Here is a 19,595-nt window from a genome sequence, read left to right on the forward strand (position 1 = left end):
TGTAATTTTATTGGAATATGTAGTAGGGTTCTAGCCCTATACATGTAGGTTCGCTCATTTGCCGGGTTACCTAATGCACTGAAGAGACAACCTATATGCGGCACAACACTTTTGCCATTTTTTTTTTGCCCCAGCGATGGATATATTATGCCGGTTCAACGGGGCAAATCGTCCACCGGTGCGGAGCCGCTTAACTCGTTAGTGGAATAAGAAAATACGATATATATGGGTGCGGGCGGGAACGCATGATCGAGAGAATAAGTGGTGTATAGCACGTGCGAAGCAGGATGAAGCCAGAACACGATTCGAAGTGTTACTGTTGGAAAAGTTGTTACCTTTTTTTTTCTTTTAATTTACAAGCGGTAGGAGACAGAATTCGCCAAACGGTTTGAACGTATCATATTTCAGGTGCCTTTTTGAGAATTTCTTTTTTTTTTTTTTTTTTGTCCTTCAGTCATGTTTTATGGTGACCATAATGTAACATACAAGAATGGACCAATTTTGTGGAAAAAAGGGAATACCAATTTATGAATTTTTGCTCACAATATTTTGTACAGGACGAATTTATGTACCATTCATCCAAAAATGCGATTTCTTCTTGACACAGAATTTTGTAAAACCCAACTGCTGATTGTGGTCGGTGGAACCCCCCCCCCCTTTCCGGAGGTTTGTGTGCATGTGAAGGAGGTAGCCGTCTGTTCCGTACGCAGAATAGTGCCATGTGTGTGGGCGTTTATTTAGTACATTAATTATATGAATATTTATCTTGCCCCTACATTGGTTCGCACGCGCTTAGTCTACACTCGTGCGTTGCTATCCATTTTGTAACACTGGGATTTTGGAAGTTTCCCAGAAAATATCCGCCTCGAAGGGCCTCTCCTCCATCTGTGCCTCATTTTGATTCGTTTAGGATACACCCCGGGGCTCTTGCATACCACCACGTGGATTTTATATACAAAAGCATACGCATATGTATATGCTTACATATTACATGTATTGTTCACCCCCTTGATTTATTCGCTTTAAAATTATATGATATATACATAAATGCTATATGTTTTTGTAATTTGATGAACAAACTCTTCCCCCCTTCTTTTAATTTTACCTACATTTGGTTGAACAACAAGTTGGGAGAGCCAACCCGTTGGTGACTCGTCAAAAAGCCCAAAAAAAAAAAAAAAAGAAAAGAAAAAATGACACGTAAATTTCGCCTGACCTGTTCAGAATTTTTTTTTTTTTTTTCTCCCTCTGAGTGATAGGCAAATTGTAGTTCCATAAAAATGTTCTTTGTAGTTCTTTTCTACCTTTCAGAATAGCACAAAAGAGTAAAGGTTTTTTTTTTTTTTTAAGAGCCTCTGCCCGTGTCAGATATTATAAGGAGAGTCTCCTATATGCAAAGGAACATTCGCACAGTTCTGCATCGCGATACAGTTTAGTCTCATTTACAGATAGCGTGAGCGGAACTCTGGAGAGAGTCTGCCGTAACTGCCATTGTTGTTGAGTAAGCATCGAGGAAGTGGCTCCCCGTGAGTAGCACAAGAAGCGAAACGAATAAGAAGGAGTGGCGGCCTGCTCGTCCGCGAGGAAAATAGTCGCAAAAGTGGTAACCACGTAAGATAACGGCGCAACGCAATGGGGGAACTACTTTCAATAAAGAATCTGTTCATATGCTCGAGCGAAAGGAGCGTGGAGGAGCTGCGAGCTGCCATGGAGGGCCTGCTGAAAAAGGAGAGGACGGAAGGTGCAGGGGGAGAGGAAGGCACAGAAGATGCAAAGCAGGGAGGGAAAAAGTACGAAATGATTAAGGATTACATGGACGCAAATAAAAACAACATTCTCCATTTTGCAATTTACGGAAATAATATGAAGAACGTCAAATTTATAATCGAAAACACAAATTTAATAAATAGCATAAATAATGAAGAGCAAAATGGATTGATAATTAGTGTCCTCAACAGAAATACAGAAATCTCAAAATATTTAATTGAACAAAATATTAATTATAATCAGAAGGACAAGCATATGGCAAATTCTTTACTCTACAGTTTGATCACACAGAATTATGAAATTTTCAACACACTTTTGGAAAAAGAAAATATAGACATCAATGTTAACAGTTTTGAAAAGGGGAATTTATTAAGTGTATCAATATTTGAAAGGAATATACATGTATTGAAAAAATTATTTAATAAATTTATTTGTCCTTTTGTTCAGGAAAGTGTATATCCTCACCCTCTTCTTTATATCACGTATAGTAATGACAATGACTTGTTGTTCCTTTATTTAACCTATTGTTTGTATTACTCTACCAAGGATGATACACTTTATGAGATAAACAAATTAAATTTTGATCATACGAAGGAGGAGATTTACATCGATTTGGACCATCCAGAGGTAATTCGTTCCATTTTGGAGAATTCCAAATATGACCTAAGCGCTTTTAAAGATATATTAAATATGACAGACGAAAATGGCACTACTTTGTTTAGCACGTGTGTACATAATGGGAATCCCCTTGGGAAAAATATTTTCGACTACTTCAGAGCCTCATCGTAATGCTTGCCACAAGAGAGGTAGAAAATTGGAGTGGCCATTCTTTGTCCCCCTTTTGAATCCATACACACTATGCCATTAGTGTAGGCCATGTCAATTGTGTAGGCCATGTCAATCGTGTAGGCCATGTCAATCGTGTGCGCCATGTCAGCGGTGTACGCCATATCAGCGGTGTACGCCATATCAGCGGTGTGCGCATTTGCTTCAAAATTCTCTCATCAGTTATTCGTTGCCCAGATGGAATGTAGGAGAGCATTCCTGCCACATTGATACCAATTTTTTTTTGCATTTTTTTTTTTCCCCCATTTTTTTGCGATTAAAAAAGGGTCGAAAAAATATGCGCAATGTTGTGCTGAGCGCGGCCATTTTTGTGTAGGACCCGCGTAGGCACACTCCTCCGTGGGAAAATCCCCCCAAACACACGGTCATGTTCCACGTGAAGGCCCAAATGTGGGGTAGACTTTCGTCGAGGCGGGTGCTTTCCGCCTGGGCTGTTTTGTTTCTTTTAGGAGGGGAACTAGTAGGTTCGCCGAAATCATTTGCAGAGGGCATCCTGAGGATACTCCCGGCCAAGGACTCTATAGATGGCATACTGGTTCACTTGCCATATAAGTTTATAAAGCACAGGGTTTACAGCAGAGGAATATACTTGCACGGGAATTTTGATAACCTAGATTCGGTGATAAATTTGGTGGAAATGCAGAAGAAGATTACCAACTTACATTGCAATTTGAGGAAGGAAAAAGGGGAATTCATCCGGGGGGGTACCACCCATGGGGGTACATCCAAGGGGAACGACACCGACGGGAAAACCGACCACGGTCAAACCGACCATCGTCAAACCGACCACCGTGAAACCGACCAACGTGAAACAGACGACGGCGAAACCTACGACCGGGGGGATGTGCTAATTACGAACAACTGTGTGCTCTTTGTTGATATAAAATATAAGGACAACTTAAAGAACATTTTCCCCTTCATGGATTATCTGTACAAACATACAAGTGCCACTGCGTTGGTTTTCCTTTGTGATAATTTTTTATATGACAACGAGTTATACAACCCGCATGAGGATCTGAACACAACGATTCTTCATTCCAGTGTCTTAACCTACTTGGTGCCTTACGACTCCATGATATCATATCAGCAGAAGGATCAGTACCATAAATATACCTTTGAATTATATTGGGGCTTCTCCAAGAAGACTGATATTGTTCATATAAATTATCATTTAGATTTGGGAAAATATTTTAACTACACTTTTTTTCACTATATGAAAAACTTCCTTCTAGATTTGAAGGAGCATATAACATATGAAATTCATTTTAGCATCCACAAAAATTTCACTATCGACCCTCGCTTTTGCTTCATCCGTGATTCGTCGTACTGCATAAGCAAACCTGACTACATGAACTCCAATGTTGTGCGGGAGGTGGTGGAACAACAAGTTCGAAGTTTGTGTGTCTACCATTTAACCGCCACCGAGGAACATGTTCCAGGGGAATACGTTGCTACTTATGCACCGAAGAAAAGGTTCAGCGAAAAATTCATCCAGTACATAAATGCCCTGTTCGATTTTGAGTTCGAAAAGAATCTGTGCTCCAATGGGTCAAACGATTTGTCAAAAAAATGTTCGAACATAATTTTAGACCACTTGGGTGTACCCGTACAGGAAATCAACAAATGCTTTTTAAAAAATTTCCATACCTACATGAAGGATATGATAAAAAGCAAGTTCTATGTTTACTCGATACAGATAAATGGGCAGACTTATAAGCTGAAACTGAACAAGGATATTAGTATACGGTTAATCTGTTCGGCCTTCCGTGTCATGCCTAAACGCTGTGCAGACTACTTTGCGGGGGGTGTTTATGGCACTTCCCTTGTGCGCAAGTAGGAGATTCACGCTTTAAAGAGTTTGCACACGAGCCTACGCATATATGCAAAATCACATGCCCACTTGTATATACATTCCTATATCCACGCGTGTGCCCTTCCCCCACAGAAAGAGTAAGAAGAAGGAGCTCGTAGCCTTCTACATCCTCCTGCTCCTTGTGTTGTCGCACATCTTGGGGACACTCCTTAACTACCTGTAAGTTGCCTAATGTGGGGGTTCACAAATGAAAAATGTAATACAGTTAATCCATACGGCGAGGGAAAGAGCACTTCACACATTTTGCCCCATCCCAGATCGGGATTGCACTTTTTACATACGTAGAGCATTTTCCCTCTTGCGCGTTTAGATGAATTTTTTCTTATTTAGCATCTCATGGCGCGCTTATTCTGGTCTGTTCCACCGCAGGGTATCTTGCCACCTCGACATGATCGAGAAGAACTAGGTGTTCTATATTACTCACGAGGATGTGAACTACCATATCATCATAAAAATGGATTAGTGGCCAAACGAATACGTGTCACCCAAAGTATAAGAGGTAGCAATTATGGTTCCCTTTCCGCATCATTATGGGTGGCAATTGCGGGGCGAACCTACAAAGAGGGGTCTTCCCCCCCAAATAAAAATATATACACATGTAGATACTAACAGGTGCATTCTTATGAACGTTAATACGCCCCTTAAGTAACTCCCCATGCTCAAATCGTGCAGGTTGTAAAGAAAATCGATTTAATTCCCCCTTTTATTATTATTATTATTTTTTTTATGCAACCACATGATTAGTAGGGGTGGCATATGTAGGATAACTCTGCGAAAAAGTCTCTACGATTTATCGGAACATGGGCAGGTGCAGAGGGACACCTATGTGGAAGTTGTTCCACAGTGCCACCACAATCAGTTTTTTTTTTTTTTTTTTTTTTTTTTTTTTTCTCTCTACCTCTATATTAGTGTAACATTTTTAAAAAAGCATAAATTATTTTTTCACCTTATTTGGAAGGTTCCGCTTTATAGTGAGAATTTTTTTTTTTTTTTTATTATTCCTTTGAGGGAGAACAACGATCGAATGGTTATCCAGTAGAATAATCTGTTCAAGCTTCTTTGCGCAAATATATCAGTATTAATCTCCTTCGTTTTGGTGCATGCCCCTTTTCGCAATATTCCAACCTCTTGTACCAACTTTCTTTGTTTTTAACATTTTTTTTTTTTTTTTTTTTCTGCTAATCGAGGCTGGTTGTATGAGGACATACTGTTCAGGTGAGAAACTGATACAGGAAGAAGCGAAGCACACTGATGAGATGGTTGTCTCTTCTTTTTCATAAGAGCAGAAATTAGTAATACCGCAGAGAGTACATATATTTGCTCATGTACCTATTTGTGAGGTCCTTATTTATGCACACTGTTACCACACCATTTGAATTTACCACCACGAGCCGCTTAGTGAATTTCCCACTCTGCTTTCAACCATTTGGGACACCACCAGAAGGGCCAATAAAAAAAAAAAAAAAAAAAAAAAAAAAAAGGAGAGAATAATTGGGATCCTGTCTGCTCTTCTCCATGCCATATGAGTACGTATTATTTCGGCTCTGCATTTTTTGTGGACACTCTTTTAAGTGGCTCCCATACCACGCCTCTGTTTGCCGATTTGTAGAAAAATTTCTTAACAGTGTTTTAGCCAATTTTTGTTCTTCACGGTCCCTTGGAGATAATATATTTGGACTCGGAAAAAAGGTACGTGCTGGCAGTTAGCATAGAACTGCGTGGGGTACACGTCAGTGCAACATATCCTCCTTGTGGAAAAAAGAATCATACACATTAAACCGTGCAAGTGCGTATAAACATCTCTCCCTGTGAGAAGGCCACAAAGGAAAAAAAAAAGAAAAGAAGAAAAGAAGAAAAAAAGAAAAAAAAAAAACAATAAAGCAGCCAGGTAAGTCGACAAAATGAGACAGAAGAAAACACTCAAGGTGAGTATCCACGAAATTAAAAAGTATTGTCCCTTCGTAAAAAACATACAACTGTTTTACAATGCCAATGAGAGCAAAAGCAAAGACAAGCACAACAAGAACAATGTGGTCCTATCAGTCATGTCCAATCTATGCCCAGTGGGAAAGGCTATCAACGAAAAACGCTTAATCATAATAGACAACAAATCAAAAATAAATATTTTTAAAATTCTCAGAAAGTCAAACATTATATCGAGACATTTGGTGGATTCCTTAGCCGCTCGAAGTAGGACATTAGAAGTAAAAGGGCAGCAAGAGCATAATCAAAGAGGAGAGGCTCCTACAGTTGGAAGAACACCTCCTGATGAGTATAGCCTTACCGGTGATGTTTGCAGAACGCAAAATACCCATAGTGGAGAATGCCTGTGTAAGAGTTGGGGCAAGAAAACTTCCCTACATAGCAACACTCTTAGTGTAGTTGAAAATAAATCTAATGTCTCATTAACATGGTCTAATGAAGCTTATAACCTATTCCAAAAAGAGTGCACAAACGACCTGAACATACTTTTAAATAAGCTCCATTTAGACAAAAGATATAGAGTGTTTACCATCCTAAACAAATGCAGAGAATCATATCCAAATGTGTATGTAGAAAATGGCAAATTATTGCTTCCCTTTTTTTTTGCCTTTTTTCAAAATTTTGGCTACAAACACTGTGTTGGAAATAGTGCCTGCAGGATTGGGGGAAATTATGATGGCGTCGCGGATGGGTTGAGAGACTCCACACGGAGGAAGGAAAATACTAATTCGTGGGATGGGTGCAATGTGCGCACATCTCTTATGAAGAGAACGAACGAGAAAACGGTGGTGTGGTGCTCCAATGATTATCTATGCTTGTCGAATAACGAACAAGTGATAGACGTTGGAATCGAAACACTGAAAAAGATTGGGAACAGCAGTGGAGGTACAAGGAACATATCAGGTAGTTTACTAAATCATAGTCATTTGGAATATATATTGGCTAAATGGTTTAATAAAGAGAGTGCATTATTATTTACGTCGGGGTATATAGCAAATGTGGGTGCATTAGAAACTTTGGGGAAATTACTAAATCTTGTATTCGTATCGGACGAAATGAATCATGCATCTATAATCAATGGAATCAGAGAATCCAGATGTGAAAAAATTATATTCAAACATAACGATATGGTAGATCTAGAAAGGGTTCTAAAAAAAATTAGAACAGATAAAGAATCTAAAAATAGAAAAATCATGATTGTGTTTGAATCCATTTATAGTATGTCAGGAAATATTTCTAACATTCCATGTATTGTTCAGCTAGCCAAAAAATATAATGCACTTACGTATGTTGATGAGGTTCATGCCGTAGGATTGTATGGAAAAACGGGTTCTGGATATTTAGAAGAATTAAATCTATGTGATCACATTGATATAATTAATGGAACTTTATCAAAAGCCATAGGTTCTTTGGGTGGGTTCATTTGTGCGAACAAGTATTTTATTGATGTCATTAGATCCTACTCGCCCCATTTTATTTTCACCACATCTTTGACGCCTGTCAATATTAACACATCTGCGGAGGCCATTCACATAATTCAGACTGACAGAAATCTGCGAAATAAATTTCGCAAAGTTGTCCAAAAGACAAAGGAAAGATTGGAACAACAGGGGATACACATTTTGAAGAACAACTCTCATATCGTTGTCGCCTTGATTAACTCTGCTGAGAAGTGTAAGCAAATTTGTGACGATCTCCTCACGGAATATAATATATACTTGCAGCCGATTAATTATCCCACCGTTCCGAGGTAAGGATAGAATGGGGAGTCACTTTTACGTTACCATGCCTTTGAGCCACGCGTTTACATCAAACATATGTAACGTTTGTGCATTTTGCGTGTTTTCTCATTTCCTGCTCCCCACTTGCCACCCCTCAGAGGATCGGAAAGAATCAGAATCACGCCCTCGCCGTATCACACAGATGAGCACATTGAGAAACTGGCATATAGCCTTTACATGCTATTCAAAAAGTACCAAGTAAATATGTTTGACGGGGAGAACAGTCAGGCGCAAATGGAGCTATAGTGCTAGGCGATGCGGGGGGCTCCCCTCGCTCACCTATCTGTCTGATTTTTCCACGTAAAGGTGATGCATCGCCTACGGCATGTTTCTGTATACATATACATAAGCAGATGCATGTGCAACTTGTTTTTTTAACCAGTTTCACCCATTTGGAAAAATGCGATTGCGCAGAGTAGTGCCAAATGAGATCTGAAAATTTTCGAAAGCCGAACCATTTCGGGTTCCGTAATTTTTTCCCACCTTTTGGTTTACATCCGATGGACACATCACATATATATGTGTATACACTCAGTGGGAAAGCCACAATTTTTAGCTAAGTCGAATCTTTCGAACAAGTATATGATGCAAGAGCCACCGAAGTTGTCAACGGTGTGAACAGGACAGCTACAAAAATAAGGCACATATCAAGAGGGTTACATAAAAGATGTGTACTCAGAGATGTTTGCCACTGATTGGATCACATTTATAGTAGCCCTCATCCCACCGTGAGGCGATTTATATTAATCCTTTACACGTCAGTAGGTGCACAATTATATATCTACGATGTGCATTTCTATCGAATGGGTAATATTTGCAAAAATTCATTCCATATTTTGAGAAAATATTTGAATTCCTAACTATCAGCACCCACATTACAGTTCACAGTAACGTATGTGTGTGTCTACGGAAGGGAAGATTCCATCGGTCTGTACCCTAATCAAGAGGGTTGCTTTTTTTTGACACCCGATTTGCGCGGGATGTGTACGAACGGGGAAAACAGGTTGGACACATGTTATAAGCAACTTAAACCCATTTCGATGGAGTAAAAAAAAAAAGGAAAATACAATATGAACTGGTCATACACACAGCGATCTTGTGCGTGTACGCACGATTTTGAAAGAACCAGAATTAGTGAGAAAATGTACACACAAACGATAATATTGTACGCGTGAAGGCTTTTCTTTTCTTCTACGTAAATTTACAAAATGTTACCTCTCCATTATTTACCTTCTTCCAATTACAGTTGTATACATCAGTTACCTCGGCGAACAGTCATTTCTGTTTTCTTTTTTTAAAGGTTTCGCCCAAAGCACAATGTAGACAGGCAGTTCTGTTAATAAATCTGGAGTGGATAGTAACGTAAAAACGGATTGGAGAAAAATGGAAAGGTGAAAGTACTTCGAAATTTTAGCATAACTGAAATTTTGCATTTTCCAAAATGTCCACTTCTGTAGTGGCTTCCAAATTTACGCGCTTACCAAATGGGCTTTACATTTCGCTAGCCATTTAAAAAAAAAAAAAAAAAAAAAAAAAAAATACCATTCAGGTAAATTAAACCAGAATGTTAAAATAGCTTTCTTATTATCAGACGTATGTTTTTTTTTCACGTGACGATCGAAATACATGTTTAACTATTCTTTGCAACATGTGTACTTGTACCTTTTCGTGTGACATATTATGTTTACATTCGCCTGAACGGTCAGGCGATTTTTCACATTTGCACGTGCTTATACATGTAAATTTTTTTTGGGGGGAAACAGTCTAGCTTTTCAAAAGCGAACTTGATTTGGTCAGGGGGGGAAAAAAAATATCACCATAAAAAAAAGTGCCACTTAAATGTATGGTATAATTCCAAGAAATCCTTGGATTCCTAGGAAGAAGAAAAAATATTTACATTCACGATGACAATAGTATGTGCGGAAAAGGTAAATGCATAAAGCACAAACTAATTTCACCATTCCTCTTTTGCTCGCTTAATTGTTCGTTCATCAACTGCTTATTAATTTTTCATTTTTGCCTAGGGCTGCTATCATTTTCTGGCCATAATCCGCTGCATGTGCACCCTCCAACTAATGCGCGAATTGTCACAATTTGGAAACCCCTACGTATATGGCAAGTTAAATATATGCAAACGTACTCTCATTCACAATACACATATATGCACAATACATGGTTAGTGAAGGGAACAGGTGAACACAAAATTCGTTTCTCCCAGGAAAAAGCAAAAAAAATTCATTTTTCCAAATTGGGGAAAAAAACTAAATATAACATAAAAAAAGCGTGAACAAGTGTAAACAAAGGAAAACCAAATCCAAGAGCGGCAATTAATTGCAGTACACACCCCTGCGCCTTGAAAGGAACAAACAAACGTTATAAATATTCGCACGCACTCGCCACGCGACGCAACGTATACATGCGCGCAATTGTACACTTAATTATACGTGTAAATATATCCTTAATTGTACACTTAATTATACGTGTAAATATATCCTTAATTGTACACTTAATTACACATGTAAATATTTCCTTAATTGTACACTTAATTACACATGTAAATATACCCTTAATTGTACACTTAATTAAACATGTAAATATACTCTTAATTATACACTTAAATACTTCCAAACAAGAAAAAGAAATTGAAAAAAAAAAAAAAAAAAAAAAAAAAAAAAAAATTGCCAGTAGCAGTTTAGTTGCATTTATCCAGTTTCAATTTTAACATCCGTAACTGTTGCTTCACGATTTTCACATCAAGCTTTTGCCACACGTACGTTGCACGTTCACCACATTTTTTCCCTGATATTTAATTTTTCCTTATCTTTTTACAGTTTTGCTCTTTTTTTTTTTTTTTCCAAACACGTGTAAATTTGAAATTTTTTTTTTTTCAATACGTACACATGTTACACTCCTGAAGCAGAAATATGTATATATATATTTTTTTTTTTTCCTGCTAAGTGAATTATCTGTTGTGTTTCGCGCGTATAATATATGCAGTCACCGTACGTCAATACCAGTCAGTAAACCACTCATCCATCCAATAAACCAACCAACCAACCAGCCAGTTTTTTTTTTTTTTTTTTTTTTTTTTTTCACCTGAATGTTCATATTTTTTCGAAATTGTTTTTTTTTTTTTTTTTTTCCATACTCAAGCTATAAACGTAAAACTATTTAATTTCTTTTTTTCTTTTTTTTTTTTTTTTTTTTCTTCTTTCTTTTTTATTATTTTATTTTATTTTTTTTTTTGCTGAATGTCAACTTAAGCGAAATGCAAATTTATGTGAAATGTAATTTCTGTAAAATTCAAATTAGCGTATAAAATTTATTCATTAACTTATCCCCCGTAATTGGAATGAATTTTTATTGCGTCACCATTTGCACGGCAAAACATCAGTAAAGCAAAGTATACGCATACACGTACGTACACACACACACACACGCACGCACACACGTCAGCACGCGTAATTGCCTGTACCCATTTATTCCCTTATATAACAGACCACTGGTACCCCCAGTTTTATCCTGAAATAAAAAAAAAAAAAAAAAAAAGAAAAATCTCTTTTTTTACTCCTTTCCTATTTCAAAACTTGTGAACAAAATGGGTGACGAGGAAGTTCAAGCTTTAGTTGTCGACAACGGTTCAGGTAATGTAAAGGCTGGGGTAGCAGGAGATGACGCACCCCGTTCAGTGTTCCCAAGTATAGTTGGTAGGCCAAAGAATCCAGGAATTATGGTTGGCATGGAGGAGAAGGATGCATTTGTTGGTGATGAAGCGCAAACGAAAAGAGGTATTTTGACTTTAAAATACCCAATAGAACATGGAATAGTAACCAACTGGGATGATATGGAAAAGATATGGCACCACACTTTTTACAATGAATTGAGAGCAGCACCAGAAGAGCACCCAGTCTTATTAACAGAGGCCCCCTTAAACCCAAAGGGAAATCGTGAAAGGATGACCCAAATTATGTTCGAGTCCTTTAACGTACCAGCAATGTATGTAGCCATCCAAGCCGTGTTATCTTTGTATTCATCTGGTCGTACAACAGGTATTGTCCTAGATAGTGGTGATGGAGTTTCCCACACGGTACCCATTTATGAAGGATATGCATTGCCACATGCCATTATGAGATTGGATTTAGCAGGAAGGGATTTAACTGAATACTTAATGAAGATTCTTCACGAAAGGGGATATGGATTTTCTACATCTGCAGAGAAGGAAATTGTTAGAGACATTAAGGAGAAGTTATGTTACATTGCCTTAAACTTCGACGAAGAAATGAAGACTTCGGAACAGAGTAGTGACATAGAGAAATCATACGAATTACCTGATGGAAATATAATCACTGTTGGAAATGAAAGGTTTAGATGTCCAGAGGCCCTTTTCCAACCATCTTTCCTTGGAAAAGAAGCAGCTGGAATTCACACCACCACGTTTAACTCTATTAAAAAATGCGATGTTGATATTCGTAAAGATTTGTATGGAAATATTGTCTTGTCTGGTGGTACAACCATGTATGAGGGCATTGGGGAGAGGCTTACCAGGGATATCACCACTCTGGCTCCATCCACAATGAAGATTAAGGTGGTGGCCCCCCCCGAGAGGAAATACTCCGTGTGGATCGGAGGGTCCATTTTGTCGTCTTTGTCCACCTTCCAGCAGATGTGGATCACCAAGGAGGAGTACGACGAGTCGGGCCCCAGCATCGTCCACAGGAAATGTTTCTAAACAGCATGCGAGTGTTCTAAGCAGAGGAGGAGGTAGCAAGAATGAGCAGACTGAGAAGACTAAGCAGAATGCGCGGAACGAGCGAAATGAGAGGGAAAGGCGGTGAAGACGGCGCGCAGAGCAATATTAAGCAAAGAGGAAATGACCCGCAAAACTATCCAGCAGTTCGAACGATACGCAAGCAACTCGTACGTGCACGTGTACATCTATGTGCGTAGGAACACGCAATTGTGTATATGTATATATATATATATATATATATGTATATGTATTTTTTTTTTTTTTTTTCGGTTCATGTGCCCCAAGCGCACCATAGTATAGTACCCCATTGGTGCATGTTTCAACCCCCCTGATAAAAAAAAAAAAAAAAAAAAAAAAAATTAAAAAAACAAAAAAAAAAAAAAAAAAAAAAAAAAAGTCAGTTGTTGTTCCCCCTGCCCCCCTATTCACCTTTTTTTATCTCACTTTTGTGTGCATTGCCCAACTGTTTGTCAGGGGCAACGTGCTTGTTGCGCGCATAAACACATGCACAAGAGGAGAGGTACGCATGAAAATGCGCGCATAGACAGACACGTGTGCACAAGTGTATGCATTTTTCTTTTTCTTTTTTTTTTTTCTTCCCCCCCTCCATTTCTTGTTGTCCAAGTGTATATGTGTATATACACGAGTACCTACGTTCTTATATCCAGTGCAGCAGAATTATTTATAAAAAAAAAAAAAAAAAAAAAAAAAAGCTAACCGCGCAGTCTTTTCCCTGTGTATAAATGCCCTGCTTATCTGCACCCCATAATATTTCATACCAGCCTGTTTTCGTACGCATGCACGTGTACAGGTGGAGAGGCATCCATTTTGTGCATAAATTAAAAAACTGTAAAAATGAAATGTCTAAAGTTGTTAATGTGGATGCATTTGTGGCCATGTTTTTTACGCATGATGTAGCATGCATGGAATGGAAGAAGTGAAAGGTAAAACCAGTCGGAGGAGATACAATTGGGATGACGGAAACCCATGGCCGTTCTGAGCTGTGGACCATGGTAGAGCTTCATTTTTTTTTTTTTTTTTTTTTTTTGGTGTGGGGGGGGCGGAACAAATTTGTTCCTTACTTGGATTGGAGGAGAATGAACGTTATGAACTTTAAACGAGGAAATGTAAAGAAAAATAATTTTTTTTTTCTGTTTTAAGCAGAATGGGGGATATAGGGTTCGTACTGTAAGAAGGGTTCTGTGACCTCCCCCCCCAAATGCACAGACACTCATATACATATGCCAGTCAATCCCCCTCCCTTAAGGTGTATAACGTGTGCGCATGCCCACAGAGGTTTACTTTTTGTACTTGCTCAGAATTACAAAGGGGTCTATGGTTACATACCAGTGGGACTTACAAATTTTTAGAAAGTCGTTTAAAAACGTTTCTATGATGTCAGACAAAAGGGGAACCTTGTAGAGAATGATCAAGACGTTGGTAATATCGATGAGGATTTTATCCCCTACGTTTTTGTGAATGTTGTGAGCAGTTTTCTCCTTCAGTTCGTAGTTGTGATAGTGCATAATCAATTGGTCTATTTTTGATTTCACTGGCGCAGAGTTGTCCAGGAGTCTAGAAATAATTTTCTTATACTTGTCGTTTCCTCTGAGGACATTGATGCGTAGGCTGAAACGGTTCGCGATATCCTGGAAGAGTTGTCGGTAGATGTTCCTGGTATGTTCGTCGTGCAGGTAGGTTGTCAGGAGCTGCATTTCGATGGGGAGAAATGGTACATATGGAAGTGGTTATAAGTGGAATACGTGCATGTAGCAGGAAGGAGCACAGGGAGGCACATGTACGAAGGGGGATATGTGTTGTATCTCCCCTTGGGGTGATGTGTGTATACACGAATAAAGACCATTCGATGGATGCTACCTTGAAGGTGGAGCGCAGCTGCATCCCATAGGGTAGTATGTCACACTCGTAACTAAGGGAGTTCACCAAGTGATTCTCCAACAAGCTGTCCGACACCAGCCATATGTTGGTGTAGTAATCAAACCGAGTCGATAAAATATCAACTATCTTTTCCGATAACTTTTTCTTCAAAAGGAATGACTTATCTAGCATATGCTTAAAATTTGCCTTAACCTTTTCTTCTTCTTGTTTCGATGCGCAAATGCCACGGAGGATGCCACGAAGGACACCATTAGGGTTCCCTCTGATGGGATACTTGAAAGATTTTGTAAAATCTACTAAAACGGAGTCTACCCAGTTTGTATCCATCCCTTGTAATATATCGTCATGCGTACGCTTCTCATTTTTTCCTAAGGACGACATTTGGTTGGTCCTTCCGTAGTTCGTCTTTTTACTAATTGTTGTTCTTTCCCTTTTCTTGCACTTGTCTGCATGGGGTAAAGTGGACCCATTTTGATCTTCCTTTTTGTGCCCAGGAGAGTACCTTTGTTGGGCATTTCCCCGCAGATTCGTTTTCGCCTTTTCCAATTGGACATCTCTTGGATGAGGTTCCTTCCCAGTGTAGCGATCCTTAGGGTGATCTGAAAATTGAGTTACGTTTATTTGCGCATTTGGGGTGTCCTCCTTCCTGCTTGTAATGGAGTTGGGAAGTATCTCATCTTCCATTTGGTTGTTCATTTGGTTGCTTATTTCGTTGCCTATTTGGTTGATCATTTGGTTGCCTATTTGGTTGATCATTTGGTTGCCTATTTGGTTGATCATTTGGTTGCCGACCCCCCCTGGAGGCTCTTCCCCCCGGCGCGTACACAAGAGGTGGCGCCAAATGGCATATACACGCCTCAGCGTGCAGTCTGCAAAATCGAGGGTGTGAATAACCAGAGACAGAATCTTAATGGTGATACTCTTGAGCGTGCAATTGGTAACGGCATGCCCCTCCATGATGAAGTGATGCACCACTTTGAGGAACTGTTTATCATAGAAGGTTAAAATCTTGGAGACAATTTCAAATGAAACGTGCGGTAGAGAGAGCATGAAGTGGATATACTGAAAAATAATACACAGGAAAGACACTGTGCTGTTGGTTAAGTAAAATAGTTCATGATTTATGCATAATTTATTTGTATGCTCATTTTTTATTTTAAAATATTTTTCCATCTGAGCATTTATTTCCTTTGGAATGTCTTCCAGTATATTCCATTTTTCAATTTCCAATGATTTTTCCATTTGTATTTTTTTAAATTCATAAAAATTATTTATGGCCACTAGGAATTCCGTTCTTATGCTTCTTTTGATTTGTCTGCAGAGCTTCCTCTCCTCATGGGTCAATCTGCACTTGCCTTTCTTCCCATGTGGTGTCTTCGTAATTACATGTTGAAGGAAACGGCCCAATTTTATTTGCTCTCTTTTTCCTCGCCTTAGGATGGCTATCCTCACTCGGGATGGGATGTAAAAATTCTGACTGCATATACGCACGTTTGCATATCTGGGAAGGGAACGCCTTGGGTGGGAATATCTAGGGTTATACTCTCCCGTATGGTCCAATGTATGTGGTTCCTCATTGTTTGCGCCAAATTTATCACTCCATTGCGGTAGAGCATCTTTCGATTTCTCCACGATGTTACTACGTTCATGCGCTTTTTCCTCACAACACTTCGCTTCTTTCCTCGGGGGAAGACAAACAGGGAGAACATTCCCGACTTTTATTATTCCACTCAGTGACCTACCTAAATTGCAGTTTAATGTTTTCATCTCTTTGGGAATGTTGAATTGATTCCTTTTCAACCTTCTCCTCACACGGAGCTGTTTCCTCCCCTCCTGAACCTCCCCACACAGATGCTCTATCCGCGACACTTGGGCGCTCTTCACAACCCGGTGCATATTTCTCACAAAAGAAAGAGAATATTTCTTCTGCAAATTTTTACCCTTCCTGCGTACGAAGGATAACATGGGAAAAATAGTCCAATAGAGAGAAATCACCTGATTGATACCGAGATGGATACTGCATTTCTTTCTAACATTTAACATGTCGCTTATCCTTGCGAGGAGAAGTTTAAAAAGAACGTGGTGTATATCTCGGTAGCTTTTCCAAAATTTAAAGTATGCATGTTTCATCATATGAAATGATCTGTTGCCTTTACAGAATGGGACACTGTCCACGGGGGTAAGGTGCGGTATGAGGTATGGAATGTGTTTCGCAAAATTCTCTGCAAACGTATCGTCCAAAAATGAGAAAATAATTCTGCCCATTAAAAATGAAGCCCACTTATTAATCCTCCTGTGGATAATTTTTATTTTTGCAAAAAATGTGCGCATCAAATGAATTAAGTTGGACACTGGGAGAAGGCCAATATGTCTGTACAATTTGCTCCATCCATCCTGATCAAACCTTAGAATGTATTTTTTTTTTCTACATTTTTCTATCACAAGATGTTCGCACGTGAGGGCTATGGTTCCTGAAGGATAGCACTCCCCATAGTTGATACATTCTGCAGTTAGCGATTGATTTTTCTCCTCCTGTTTGTCTTCTTTGGCCCGTTTCAATTTTAAGTCTAACTCTAAATCTGCTTTGTGGGGGCATGAACTTTCCTCCTCTTTCTCTGATTGAGATGCAACCTCCTCTGCACAGAAAAGGGATATCTCCCCTATGTCGTATATCTGATCACTTCGCAAAGCCGAAAGGGTCTCCTGCAAAACACCATAAAAAAGATCGTCCACAAAATGCTTTAAATAACTTTCCCTTGAACAGAAGGTACGCAACGAGTCGAAAAAGTTGTTAAAGAATAGTGCGGGAATGAATAGATTATTCAAACGAACAAGGTGATGGTCATAGGTTCCTCTATTTTTATTTTTTTTAAAAAAATGAAAGCGAACTCCCTGTTGCCATCGTTTCATGAAAAAATGTTCTTCCTTGTTTTTGCGGTACTTGACAATTTTTTTTTTTTTCCTATGAAAGTTGCGCATAAACTTTTCGTTCAATCGTCTGTGAAATTTTACGAAGATGTTGATTTTGGCTCTACCTTTGGAGGAAAAATTGAGCAGGTGTGGGTTCTGTTTACTTAACTCTGTTGGGTTGTCACGGAATGGGTTCTCCTCCTGGGTAGTGGTGGTATAGTCTGTCCTTGTGTGCACAGTCATCCCAATGTAGGAACTTCGAAACCGCAGACAACCCCTCCTTTTAATAACCGAATGAGCAGAACAGAGTGAAGATTTCCCCATCCGTCTAGATCGAAACAAAAACAACAAGGAGTGGAAAAAAAACAAAAAAAGGAAATTCTGAGATATGAAGCTTTTTAAATAGGATATATTGAAATTACAAAAATATTGCTGGAAATATAAAAATTTTTTTTTTTTTTTTTTAAAAAAAATATATATTTTAAAAATTTTATTTACTATAAAAAGACAATGATAAAATTTCCTTTTTTGTAAAAACTTTTTCAGCATTTTTATTAACCTCTGAAAGCGTAAAAATTTCTTAAGCACTTGATTTACTTTTTTACATTTTCTCTTCAAATCGTTATATTTTTTTAAATGAATAATTTTTAATAGCATTTCTTTTACATCATTGACGTGTGTACTTAGGGTTTTTATTTCGTCTTGCACATTTTTTATTTCTCCTTCTAGCTTCTTCATAATTGTTATTATGTTCACATAGTTTCGGAATTCTTTTCTGATCAGGTTGTTGATGTCGCGGTCGATGTGGTCCAGTGTTTCGTTCAGCTGTACGGTGGGGGGTGGGGACAAAGATTGGATTGGGGTTGGGACAAAGATTGGATTGGGGTGGGGTTTTTGAATCATTCATTTAAAATGCTTATGTTGGGAACACATGAGACCAAACTTACCTTTATCTGTTGTCGCGTAAGGGTTGGCATGTCGCACCAGGTATCCTCCTGGAGGAAGGAGTTATGTTTATATTCCCATTGTAACTGGGCTTTGGATGATGTGGACAGGTTATCCGAATGATCATGTGAGTGGACACCCGATTGGCTAAAAATGGAAAATTGTGTGTCTCGCTCCTGATAACCATGTTCTATATGTTGCTCTACATGGAAAGGTTTGTCCACTTGTTCAACCAAGGGGGGGGTATTCAAAATGCGCTCGAAGTAGTCGAGGCTAATTTCCTCTACGTTGCGTATGTTCAGGTCACTAAGTGTGTTGATCTGCGGAAAAGGGGAAAGTGAAAGGGTTGTCGTGATGAGTGAGGTGATGAGTCGGATGATGAGTGGGATGACGAGTCTTGCGTCCAGTGAAGGAGTGATATATCTAGACAGATGTCGAGCACGCTTTACCCCCATACACTATGTCGACAAATTGCACTGCTATATCCTCGTCAGCAAATATCTACACAGACCGCTTTACATACGTTAAGTCAAAAATAAAAAAAATCGAACCTTGGTAATGTAACGAATATAGTCGTCAAAATCCCGAATGTTAATTTTTTGCAAAAGGGGTGGTGGCAAAGAGCTATAAATTGGTTGGCTAAAATCCTCCCTAGATTTCTCATCTTCATTTTTTATATACTTTATGTGATCACTCAAAACCACGTTAGATATGTGAACTAAATGGTGCATATATTCGAGGCGTGTATTTTGTTTGCCCCCAGGGTCCATTTTATTTTTCTCCATGCTGATTCATCTTAGTGCGTCTTCCCCCATCGGGTTGAACGCGTGTGTGTGGGGGA

General features: G+C 38.8%; 5 protein-coding genes across 5 annotated transcripts; 4 read left to right on the forward strand and 1 right to left on the reverse strand.

Moving 5' to 3' along the window:
- Positions 1-1,632: 1,632 nt before the first annotated feature.
- On the forward strand, positions 1,633-2,556 carry PKNH_1465500 (ankyrin-repeat protein, putative; the record flags this gene model as incomplete). The annotated part of the gene is made up of 1 exon (XM_002262495.1): positions 1,633-2,556. One exon carries the CDS (start codon positions 1,633-1,635, stop codon positions 2,554-2,556), a length of 924 nt encoding a protein of 307 aa, XP_002262531.1.
- Positions 2,557-2,980: 424 nt separating this feature from the next.
- Positions 2,981-4,892, forward strand: PKNH_1465600 (conserved Plasmodium protein, unknown function; the record flags this gene model as incomplete). The annotated part of the gene is made up of 3 exons (XM_039113708.1): positions 2,981-4,446; positions 4,559-4,645; positions 4,856-4,892. The coding sequence occupies 3 exons, from the start codon at positions 2,981-2,983 to the stop codon at positions 4,890-4,892; spliced, it is 1,590 nt and encodes a 529-aa protein (XP_038970075.1).
- A 1,495-nt stretch (positions 4,893-6,387) lies between these two features.
- PKNH_1465700 (delta-aminolevulinic acid synthetase, putative) lies at positions 6,388-8,496 on the forward strand (the record flags this gene model as incomplete). The annotated part of the gene is made up of 2 exons (XM_002262497.1): positions 6,388-8,219; positions 8,349-8,496. The coding sequence occupies 2 exons, from the start codon at positions 6,388-6,390 to the stop codon at positions 8,494-8,496; spliced, it is 1,980 nt and encodes a 659-aa protein (XP_002262533.1).
- Positions 8,497-11,848: 3,352 nt separating this feature from the next.
- PKNH_1465800 (actin I, putative) lies at positions 11,849-12,979 on the forward strand (the record flags this gene model as incomplete). Its single annotated transcript, XM_002262498.1, has 1 exon — positions 11,849-12,979. One exon carries the CDS (start codon positions 11,849-11,851, stop codon positions 12,977-12,979), a length of 1,131 nt encoding a protein of 376 aa, XP_002262534.1.
- A 1,319-nt stretch (positions 12,980-14,298) lies between these two features.
- PKNH_1465900 (conserved Plasmodium protein, unknown function) lies at positions 14,299-19,539 on the reverse strand (the record flags this gene model as incomplete). The annotated part of the gene is made up of 4 exons (XM_002262499.1): positions 14,299-14,709; positions 14,879-18,634; positions 18,757-19,074; positions 19,306-19,539. 4 exons carry the CDS (start codon positions 19,537-19,539, stop codon positions 14,299-14,301), a joined length of 4,719 nt encoding a protein of 1,572 aa, XP_002262535.1.
- Positions 19,540-19,595: the final 56 nt, after the last annotated feature.

The sequence above is a fragment of the Plasmodium knowlesi genome (genome assembly GCF_000006355.2).
Source record: "Plasmodium knowlesi strain H genome assembly, chromosome: 14".
NCBI classification, from domain to species: Eukaryota; Apicomplexa; class Aconoidasida; order Haemosporida; family Plasmodiidae; genus Plasmodium; species Plasmodium knowlesi.